We start from the raw sequence: 11,646 nt of genomic DNA on the forward strand, positions 1-11,646 counted from the left end.
TAGTAATGTTACCATCTGCCAAAAAGGAGAACAATAATGAAAAGCAGACCGAAACAAGTATAAGCTCCAGATTTACTGATTAATTAAAATAGGATGTGTAACGCAATCCGAATTTGAATTCAGAGATTCATTGAGAATAACTGCAACGCACAGATGTGGTTTTTGACTGAAATGGAAAAAAAAATTCCATTCCTTTTTAACAGGAAAAGTCAGCTTTTTTTCATTTCTTAGAAAACTGTAGATGTTTATTAAATGGGGAGAAAAACTCTTTCTGTGTTTTAAGATTCTTAATATATTTCCAGACATGATTTCAGCAGAGACCATTTAGAAGGACTTTCAGTTTTGGATTTGCATATGACAGAGGAGGCCTTGGCCATTCTTTCATCACCTTCCGCAGTCTGAACATTATTATCCAGTTTAAAGGAGGATTCATTGCAATTGTTTTATTATTAATACAAGCAAATATATTAATCTGCCTACACTTTAAGCTGAATAGGGCCTTTAACGATTGATTAACATCGTTCATCATGTGTGGAAGATTACATACAGTGCGTTGCAACCTCTTTCAAATCTCAATGTATCTTATCGAAGAAGATGTAATGATAGCATAAAGAATTGGGCAGTCATGAGATCAATTAATTGTTCTTCAGCCGAATGTCTCTTCTTTCAAATATTGATAGTTTACATTATGAAACACTGTCATACTATAAGAAATCGAAAACAAATGTATTAGAAAAGGCTTTGGTTTCACATCCTGGTTCGGTTTCAGGTACTTCATCATCATTAGAATTTTCTAAAAAAAAATCAAAAGCCAAAACATATAATAAGACAATGTTGTTAATCATTCAAAATATGGTGTATTCATTAAATGCAATAATACATGGATAATGACTTGTTCATTGAATTTCTGTTAATCTGCCAAAATACATGAGAATAGTTGAAATTATCACTTTATCTTTGTTTAAACCACTCTGCTCTTCCTCTATGTGGGAGCATAATGCAGTTGAAGTAATTACGAAGCTGCGGCAAGGATTATCATGAATATCAACGTCTCTATTTGAAAAGTTGCCTGAGTTAAAATGTTGGTAACTGGGAAACTGAACTTCTTTAAAATAGGGAAGAATTATCCTTTTAGAATAGCAGTAGCTGTTACAGCAGTATGGCAGACAGGAAGTGAGACAAGCTGATGCGTTTCATCGATGTCTTCTGACTGCAACCTGCACAGCAGCTGAAACCTGCACAGAGAAGCACCAGGCACAGCAGGATAACTCTCCTCCAGGACTGTGTCTTGCCATGATGACTCACACCAAATGTAATGTTACCACAAATAATCCGGGAACAGGCTGTAATGAAGCTCTACTGTCCCATGAAACAAATAACTTATAAACTGTTGTAAAGTATAAATCATGAAACATTCTCACTTTTGTCTCTCCTTTGTTCAGAATAATTCACGGTAATCGGTGCCGCCATCGCTGCAGCTACAGCCAGCTGTGCCGGTATCAGTGTTCTGTTCTACATTTTTGTTGGTTTATTTGGTTTGTTGGTATACATGTATGCAATGAGAAATTTGCCGCATCGGCTTCAGTTGTGTTTTTCTTCTGTTTAATAGTTTCCTATACTCAGCTCATCTGTTTGCATCTTTATTCTATTTTTTACTAGGATATCTCAATGAAACTAAAAAGGGGATAGTCTAAGAGCTAGGAAAAGTCTACATGAGCAATACAGCAATTAAATGTGATTCTTAAAATCAAAACAACAAGTTTCAATTGATTGTAAAATTAAAGTTTTATTCATTTTGAAGGCGCACATTTTAACAAAAAGATTCAAGAGCATTTCAAAAGATTTAATTGGTTCATTCAGTCAAACTTAAAAATTTGAAAAACCTGTGATTAATATTATATTATATTTACAGCAGATTAAAAGGTAAATGAGCAGTTTTGGTCAGATTCTCTGAATACAAATAGCAAAAACATTAGATTGATTTTTGGTTTAAAAAAGCAAAACACATGTCAAACCAAGATCAGCCTTGAGATTTTCTTCACAATTATTCCTCGCACAGATCTCGCTTAAATGTTCTTAATCCAGCTGAGGAGTATATTAAGTAGTATATTAATCATTGTATATTAATATACAATGATTAATAACATTGTATATGAAACATGGCCATCAAATTTGAAGAACTGGATGAAAGCATTACTTGAATTTACTCCTCTTTATTCTCTGTGAGCTGCTTCCCGGATGCTTCGTTTGAGATCTGGAGGAAAGGTGTGCTGATCTCACTAGACTGCATGTCACCAGCTACCCGCAGCAGACAGCTCAGTATTATGTCCTTTGCCACTCCAGCTTCTAAGTTCCTTTCACGACTCACTTGCATGGTGATCTGGTCCAGGCTGGTCAGGAACATCTCAGAGCCCAGCAAAGGGTAAATAGAGCCCGGGTCAGAACCAGAGCCAGGGGTTCTTTCCCTGATCATGTTCTCCACCATGTATTGCTGGTACAAGTCCAAAAGTTTCTGCTCCAGGTAGTGATTAAGAAGGGAATTGGGGAGCGGTCCTTCATGTCCCTGGAGCACAAAGCTTCGATCGCGGCCACTTCCCTGTCGCCAGTGATTCAGATGTAGTATTCCATTCTGAGCTGGCTGCCCCAGAAGAGATTCTTCCACAGCTGGGGGAACATCACATGACTCCAGAAATGGACCAACGGCCTGGGCGTCAGCACACAGACGCAGCTCTCCATCAGTGGCTGAAAGAGGCAGCACGTGGTCGCCTCCTATATGAAGGTCACTGTAGTTTTGGCAAATGCTTTGACAAAAGGACGGGACCAGGAACGGTACATCGCCATCCGATTGAGCCTGAGCAGGGATCTTTATTTTTGGAGAAATCTGTTTGCCCGGTGAGGTTCTGAAGAAGCTTGGGGCCTGCAGCATGGACACACAATCCACTGAAAGACTCCTGCTCTCAAGAGTTTGCTCAAGGGGACTCTGGTGAATGCTTAAAGTGCTCCTGGTAGAACCATAACCCCTCTGAGGAGGAGCAGGATCCAGTTCCTCCAATTCACCAAAGGTCATGATCAATAATCTTCCCTCACAAAGCATGGCTGCAAGAGAGGGCATGCAGGCATATTATGATATAACACAAGCCTGTGTATATACCAGGTCCATATAAAAGTCCATATAATATATATAATATATAATATAATCTTACAATTGCATTGTATTCTTTATTCATCAACAGACCAGTCAATATCTGACTTAAAAAAAAAGCTTCAAAAATAATTTACTTATGTACTGTATGTCTGTATTGATGCATTTGTTTGTATTCATTTATTTATGATTTATGTTTTTATCATAATACTTAAAATATCCTAATAACAATGATAAATCCTAAAACCTAAAAATCAGTCAATAAGATCGAACATTTTGGGGATTTTTTTTTTCAAATAATGAAAGTCACACATGTAAGTGTATAGGTTTAATTGAATTATTGACTTTCCATCTTTTGAAAGAAAATATTTAAAATCTTCAGATTAGTGTTGCTGTCTTTGTTTGTGGGATTGTTTTTAATTGCATATGAAATAGTTTTAAATCCAGCATGCAACTAGCTGTCAGTTATATAAATAAAAGGTTCAATAAAATTGACCATTCATTTATGCACAATTTCAGCACGTCTCCTATGTGCATTCTGAAGTAGAGATATCTTACAAATTATAGACAAGATATATACAGATATCAATAAATAGTCTATGAATATAGCAGTGTTGCATTTTTCCATATCACCAAGCTCTAATTGCAATCTATTGAACCACAATCTTGGTTTACCAACCAAACAATCATTAAACTGTATCCAATAAACAAAGACAGTCCTACCTTGTACTAGTCTTTCAATCCACAGCAGTCCTTATCAAATCAGAGAAGAACAAATGGAATTGTAACAAAAAACAAAACAAAAAATAAGCAGAACGTCTGCACAAGCACCAGTGTGCACATACCTCACAGTCAGGGATGTTTTTAATACCACACTGAAAGGAAGTGAGAAAGTTGATTTTTGTTGGGGGGTTTTCCTCATTCTATCACCTTCTACAAGCGTAATTCTACATGTTGATGCCGCAGGTGTCTTTGCCCCTCCCAGACATGGCTTGTCATGTGGAAATGGGATTATGGTTGTTCGTGGACAACTCCGGTTGAAACGGTGTGCAAAAAGCAGAAATATCAAAATAAAGTCAAAGGTTTGACACAAATTCCTCTTTTCCTGCTTCGCTGTGCTGCTCTAGGCTTGTTCTTCTATCATGCAGCTGTTACTAGAGCAGAAGTGGAACCTCAAACTAGAAAAACTAATAACCCATATCCCCTTTGAAACCATACCTACCATGTAAATTTAGTTGCAGCTCAGGTTTGAATCTTTCACAAACAAGACCAAATTCAGTTTTCAGTGGTTATAATGGAAACTTACTGACACTCATCATAGACAGGATTTCCCCTTAATTCCCCTTATTGAAAGTACCTCATATACCAAATTTGCTTCATGTAAGACTCATTATTCAGGCCTTCTGCATGTGTCTGCAACAGAGGTGCATGAAACAGGAGACAGTGTCTTTCGTGTGGCATTGTCATTTTGTTCTTCTGTTAACACGACACAGTAGCATGCATTTAAGTATCTTTAAGCTTCGTAAATGTGACAATGGGATCTTAAAGCACCCTCTCACAAGAAAAAGGTCTTCTTACTGTCTTTTATAGCTGCAAGTTTAAAAAGTAATGGGTTTTGATACTGTGGTTGCTGGCTGTGAGGACACCTGACACAGTTTCCCTACACAGGGTGTAGAGTTACCAGCTCATTTCTGGAGCTTTGTTGCCCAGCAACATCCAATAACATTTAAGACACATGGGATCAGGTTAAACAACTGTCTCAGGTCTGATTTTACTTTATCAGCACCATGGACAGCGGCTGGCCCAGTGAACAACTCCAGGTTACATTCATTGACAGAGAATCAGGCATGCTGATGGAGGCCTGTGAGGCTGGTGACAAGATGTGAGGGCTGCTTTCGGAGGAATGTTCAGGAAGATAAACAATGTGTTCCGTCCCAACCGCCATGGACACAGAAGCTGGGACAGTGGCGCTGGATGTCGGCTGGAGCACGACTACCACAACGCCTGCACCGTCAGACTGGTCCGCAGCACTTCCATGTTGGTGTTAGGGGGAAAAAAACAGGTAGATACTTTAAAACGGAGCAAAAGCACAGTGAGCATCCAGTCTACTTTTTACTATTATCAGAGACAGGAGGATAGGATATGGCTGTATTCTCAGAACCAGAACTGCCTGGAGTATCTGGAGGCACTTGTTGCTTTGAGACAACAGTATGTAAAGAGTATGAGTGACTTGAAAAGTAAGGACACCAAGGCCACTGTGTCCAAGAAGAAAAAGAAGTCTCGGGCCCCCGCACCAAAAGATCCGGTAAGTATCATCTGTTAAATGAGACACAGTGGGTAAAATCAAAAATACACCCATTTTCCCATTTTCTTAACTACAGGTATCATTCGTAAAGCCGTCTGCCCCACCAGTTCCCAATGAGGAAGACACTTTGCAGTACCTGGATGACATTATCGCAAGCTGTGACAGTGAGGCGAAACGCAAACCTCATATGGATAATGGACACGGTGATGTGGACCTCATAGGTGAGTTTAAAATTTCTGACTGATTGAGAATGCTGAGTTTCACTCACATTTGTCCAGGAAATTGCAACATCAAGTCATTGAATATTGAGCTGAATATTATTGAAAGTGGACCAGATGGCACGGTTTCACAGCTCAGAGGATAATCAAGCTCCTCTCCCTTTGACCTGTTATTAAAATTACCCTCTCACAAGTAAATATTTTATTCTTTTGTTATTATAAGCTTATAATTGCTGCTGTCCCACCACAAGAGTGGCTTCTTATCTGACAAATTATGTTTTGGTTCAAAATTTTTAATCTCTGGAGACACTCCGCAAATTGAAGTTAATGGAAAAACTTTTTAACATGTTTGGATTTATACAGACTCACCTTTCCACTATAACACAGCTACAAGTGCTTTACCGTGTTATCTCACACATTTGTAAATATTTCTACTGGTAGTCATTAATGCAAAAAAGATAAAGAAATAAAGAAAAGATTCTTAAGATGCTAAATTGTTTTGAGCTTGGGAACGCTTTCCTTTAGTCTTCAGTTTTGAAAACTCTACTCAAAAACTGCAGTTACACTCAAATAATCTAACTCAGAGATCATGTTAAAAAAAAAAAATCCAAAATTTGACTGCAGTTTTATGTGCCTTCATTTGCTTAATCGAGCTTCATACATGACAACATGGATAGAAGTTACTGGTTTGTCTTGAACTGTCATTGTAATCATGCTTTACTTTGTGTCAGTGGGCCTATTAAAACAACTGGTATGTCTGTTAATTTTCCTTTGTCTAAATTCAGTTTGGGTCAGTATAAAGCACTTTGTAAATGAGCTATTTAAATAAAGTTGATTATTATATGTGAAGATATCATTTCTACTATCATTATTGTTTTTTAAAGGTAGAACTGCAAGTTTAAGTATGTAAATAAAAAAGGAGTGTTTGTAAACCCCATTACCCTCTGTCTCCAATAGTAGCTTCCAGCTCTGCAGAACATGACCTCCACTCTAACTGGGTCTTGCGGGTTCCCCGGGACACAGGAGACTCTGAGCAGGCAGAGGTCTGTGCCAACACGAAAGTTTTGAATAAGAAAGACATAGGTGGCTCCACGAGCAGCAGGTTGCGGCTTCAAAGGAATCCAATTCATCTGCCCAAAGCCGTGACAAGCGCCTTTCAGACTTTACGCATCAAACCCAAATTACAAAAGAAATAAAACTAAACTGATATTTGAAACTTCAAGCACTGCCAATTTAACCTGGTCCGTTTTGATAATCAGCTACTATTATGTTAATACTGTCATTCAACTTTGAAATAATTTTAATAAAGCCAAGATGTTTTCACATCAACTTAAGTGCAATTATTCGTCATTGCATATGAAGTAAAATTAGTCTGATTGCTGAATTGTATTTTAAATGAACGGAGAATTGAGAGGGCATCAATTTAAATCTCAGGCTAATTTTTTTAGACTGATATGGTTTGGACACAGAGAGGGGATAGTGAATATCTGGGTAGAGGGATGCTAAGGATAAAACAGTCGGGCTGGGGGGGCCTTATAGGACAACCAAAAAGATTTATCGATGCAGCAAAAGAGGACCTTAAGTTAGTTGGTGTGAGAGAAGAGAACGCTGAGAATAGGCTTAGATGGAGGATATGATTTTCTCTGACAACCCCTGAGAACACCCGAAAGTAAAATAAGAATAAAAGGTTGCTTGATGAGAGCTGTCCGAATTTGAATTTTCATTTCACATATACAACTTGTCTGATAAGTATGCTTTTAAAAAATGTTGGATGTGAAGTTAATCCAACCAAAAAGATGAGGGGTCATTTTATCCATCCAACAAAACATATTTGACTTTATTTTTTTCTATAAAAATATAAAAAGTATGCTTTCATTTGTTCAACCCTAATTTTGTGGTTCTCATAAAATTGAAAAATGATATCCCAAATGATTTAATCCTTTGATAATAGGTGGTTTTAACTGAAATTATTCGAATAACTTTTGCCAACTGAAGCTCAAATGTATCATTCTCGATTTTTGACAGATGCAAGCACAGAATAAATAAATGTGACAGAACAGACAGCAGATTGCGGACATTGATGTGAGAAAAAAAAACAGTTTTTCATAGGTTCATTGGATTTCTTGCCAAATTGTGTTTTCTTCCTGGTTCATCCTTTGTCCGTTATCTAAGTGTGGTGAAGTAGTTTTTGTATAATCCTACTAACAAATGGCTCAAATGGAGTAAAATGAAATATTGCCAAACGCATTACTTCTTTCTTTATTACAAAGCTGACACATTAGCCATAAACTATACAATATTCATTTTTTTTCTGCTTTGACCTTGGGGCTGAAGAAGGATGATAGGGGTTTAATTCCTTTCTTGTCAACTTTAGCCAGAGTTTTCTGAGCTGCAGTCATCTTTTTTGGTGGCTGAAAAAGGGGAGAGAAAAAAAAAAGATTTCATTTCATATTTTGACCTTCAGTTCAAACAAAAAAGCACAGTGGACAAATAAGAGCCACACTGGCAATCACTCAAGGTCCTTAGGAATATCTTCAAAGACTAAAACAAACAAATTAAGACTTTAACTAAAATGATACAACCAATGCAAATCATTACCACAGATACCACGCATTCCTCCAATGTGTGTTCTATACAGAATGACTCCATGTGCACTCACTTTCCTTGTGAAGTCTGCTCCGTTGAATTTAGTGTAGTCCTCTTCAGCCTCTACCGGTTTCTCGGACAGTTTCCGTTTCTGCCAAATGAGGACGTAAGAAAATCTGTTAATGGCGATTAGTAGCAAACATTTCGTCACAAAAATACTCACACACACACACACACAATTGTGGATGACCTTTGAATATGCATTAAATGAGAAAAAAATTAGAAAATTCTTGTACAAGAAGAGAATGAAGGGATTTTTGCCGCATCAATTTTTTTTTTAAAAACATGCTGTTGGAACAAGAGAAGAGGAGCTGTAGGACTGCATGAACATGTGTACTTTAATTTCAACAGCAGGTGCAGGTGAAGCCACGTGCAATTTAGACTGAGCCATGTCAGACATACTGTACCTTGGTGGGGGGCTCTGTCTCCTTTGGACTTATGAGCTCTGGTAACCTGAGGTAAAGACATGTATAAGACAGAAATCTTTACCTTTATCAATAATGACTGCAATGTCTAAGTGTTGGACATATAAACTTACTGCAAGAATTTAAGGAGAGCTTTGCTCAGGTCTTCATTGATATATGCTGATATTAAACCGTGAGCATATCGCAGGTAGTCTTCTGTATCAGAAATAAGACAAAAATCAGGAACTATTATGTTTTATATAGCTTGAACAAGTTCAAAAAGTGTGGATGAAAGAATGAGGCAGCTTTAAAGTTTTATGATAGAAATTATGTGCCCTGTTGCTGCCATCTATTGGCTATTTTATGTGCCGCAAATCATTGAAAAGGCTTGAAAAACATTGAAAAATTAAGACTGTTCAGAGACATTCAATACAGGACAAAATTGCCTATCTACACGAAGCTGCCGGGAAAATGAAGTAATTACCCTCAAGGTGTTCAGACTTCACTCTGATGTATGTTGTGGATTTCACTCCCTCTCCCACAGAGATATTTCTCCTCTTGAGTACAGCAACTGTCCTCTCTACCTACACCAAAATGAAATGATTGAATACAACTTCACAATGAAAAATAAAGCTCAATTTTTCATCACCTACTCACATCTTTACAGTATGTTAAGTAGAAAATGTCTGTTGTCTTTACACCCAAATGAGAAGACTCCATAACAGAGGTGAGCATTTTTCAATACCTTCTTTTTTAACCAGTCCATTGTTTTCTCTTCACTGTATCGATGAAACTTCAGGCTTCCCACCTCTATAAGAATACCAGGGAAGAAACATTAAATAGACCTGCATCCCCCCCTTGCAGCTTGAAAATATTATCCTTAATCCTTCACCTTTTTCTTCAGCAATGTGATGTATGGAGCCCAACAAACAAGAGAAACTCAGCAGCTTTGAGCAGGCTGGAAGTTCCTCATCCATAATCATCTGATCAACAGGCTGGAACTTCCCCTAATCAGCAGGTCCCATCGTAACAATTAGAGGTTAGGATTATCAGTTTTATATTTCTAACTTACAAACAACGCATCAAAAGGTATCAGACAATAATGTGAAACACGGCACAACAAATACAAATGTGTAACCTACCTTTACAGTCATGGAAAATATCGGTATGCAACAGAGAAACAAAATTGGATAACCAGTTGTGATATGAACAGATCTGTTATTCTTACCTCTTTTCCAGATCTCATCAAGTATGGTAAAATTAGATAGAGAGGGTCCATTGGTGTAATAAACAGGAGTCGTCCATCTGTTGAAAAAAGAAACATGGCTGATAAATAAATGTCAGAATGTTAGCAGTAGCGAAAGTTATATGACAGGCTACAATATGAACAGCATAAATACTAAAAATATTCTGAAGAAAAGAAACCACCACCAAACTGAGAATCTTCACTGTGATAACCAGATCTACTTCAAATTTTATTGATTCTTCTTTGATTTCAAGTTTACAAATAGAATGCATGTTCAGTACGTTCATCTCAGTCTGGCTTATTCAGTTGTGGTCACTTTAATACAGAATAAATGCAGAGACTAGTTTAATGCCAACCTCTTTGTACTGTCTGGCCAACAAACCAGGAGTGGAAGTCTTCACAAAAGGCTTTTACTTCATACAGCTTTGAATCACCACTACTCAGCATGTACGTAGATGCTGCATCTGCATTGACAATATAGGTTATTTCAATTTCAAATCTGCAAGGCAGTTCATGATAAACAATCCATCAACTAAGTTGCTTTGTATACTCTAATATAATGTTCATCAAGATCCTGCTGTTCATTCAACTGGCACCTTACTCATCTTGGAATTTTAGAGCTGTTTGATTTCTGCCAATATTAAGTTTAATGAGAACAAACCTGGAAATAACTTAACTAATTCATTGGTCATAACTTGTGCTAATCTTGGCAGATTTTGGAAGGTATTAAAATCCCTGGAAACGACCTTAATAAACCAAATTGCCGTTTAATTAGTAAGTATTACAACAGGACTTCAGACAGCCCTTTTAATTCTTGGTGTATTCAATAAGAAGCTCTGCAAAATGATCTGTCTCTTGTTGTAGAGTATGTATAATTGTTGTTCAATAACACATGTTCATAGAAATTAACTAATAACCATTGGTAGAAATACCTGTTGCGGGATTCCTTAGTCTCACAAACACTGGGTCACTTTCAACCATCTGCGTGTTGAAGACGGACTCTGGAAACCAAAACAAACTCAAGATTGAAATTGTGCGCTCTACCGTTGCAGAGCATCTTACCATGTCTCTGGAATTTAGCCGGGAAACTTGCAAAGGCCATAAATACTAATGAACAAACATGGAAAGTAAAACCAAAACAAAATATCAACCAGCAGCTTTGCGCGGAAGTCTTTAGCATACACGCTAGCTCGTCATAGATGAACATAGCAAAAAGAAATACAACGCCTGAAGTTTTAGCTTAGTTCATACGTAGCGTGAGTCTCTAACAAGCTAGTTCAGCTTGCAAGCTTGAGTTACCTGGCGTGATGACAACCCAGCTGTCATTTTGAACGTTTGGAGTTCGCTTCTTTTTGGTAGTCATTATGTGTTACGGTTGTTGTTTTTTTACTTTCAAATTTTGATAAGAGCAAGTGATGCTTCAGTAAGAAATAGCAGACGACCACAAGAAAACAACATGGACAGAAAAGGCGCTTCTCTCTCGACCACCACCATTCATCCGACAGGGGTAAACTGTGTCCAGATGGAGACGCCACTATAATATTTTCGTCTCCTTAATTTTGACTGGTAAGAACCCTAAATATTAAAAGGTATAAATGAGAATATCCTGCCAAACCAAAGAGATAAAGTTGTAAAACGCATACTTTTACTTCACTCAAGTTACCCGTTTGGAATTACAGTGGTAC

At 37.5% G+C, this 11,646-nt stretch overlaps 3 protein-coding genes across 3 annotated transcripts; 1 reads left to right on the forward strand and 2 right to left on the reverse strand.

Annotated features, from left to right (window-relative positions):
• Nucleotides 1-2,084: 2,084 nt before the first annotated feature.
• Nucleotides 2,085-3,094, reverse strand: LOC147234550 (TLR adapter interacting with SLC15A4 on the lysosome). The gene has a single exon (XM_086144548.1). The coding sequence runs from the start codon at nucleotides 3,092-3,094 to the stop codon at nucleotides 2,204-2,206; it is 891 nt and encodes a 296-aa protein (XP_086000674.1). The 3' UTR covers nucleotides 2,085-2,203.
• A 1,860-nt stretch (nucleotides 3,095-4,954) lies between these two features.
• Nucleotides 4,955-6,861, forward strand: c9h13orf42 (chromosome 9 C13orf42 homolog). The gene is made up of 3 exons (XM_086144503.1): nucleotides 4,955-5,447; nucleotides 5,524-5,668; nucleotides 6,623-6,861. The coding sequence occupies exons 1-3, from the start codon at nucleotides 5,046-5,048 to the stop codon at nucleotides 6,859-6,861; spliced, it is 786 nt and encodes a 261-aa protein (XP_086000629.1). The 5' UTR covers nucleotides 4,955-5,045.
• Nucleotides 6,862-7,910: 1,049 nt separating this feature from the next.
• On the reverse strand, nucleotides 7,911-11,443 carry rnaseh2b (ribonuclease H2, subunit B). The gene is made up of 11 exons (XM_086144549.1): nucleotides 11,261-11,443; nucleotides 10,894-10,962; nucleotides 10,318-10,425; nucleotides 9,944-10,020; nucleotides 9,608-9,722; nucleotides 9,461-9,525; nucleotides 9,200-9,299; nucleotides 8,850-8,931; nucleotides 8,719-8,764; nucleotides 8,325-8,402; nucleotides 7,911-8,076 (listed from the first exon to the last, which is right to left on the reverse strand). The coding sequence occupies exons 1-11, from the start codon at nucleotides 11,322-11,324 to the stop codon at nucleotides 7,966-7,968; spliced, it is 915 nt and encodes a 304-aa protein (XP_086000675.1). The 5' UTR covers nucleotides 11,325-11,443; the 3' UTR covers nucleotides 7,911-7,965.
• Between the last annotated feature and the right edge of the window lie 203 nt (nucleotides 11,444-11,646).

Source organism: Fistularia commersonii, chromosome 4 (genome assembly GCF_037954325.1).
Source record: "Fistularia commersonii isolate RoL2024-O1a breed Wild chromosome 4, RoL_Fcom_v1.0, whole genome shotgun sequence".
NCBI classification, from domain to species: Eukaryota; Metazoa; Chordata; class Actinopteri; order Syngnathiformes; family Fistulariidae; genus Fistularia; species Fistularia commersonii.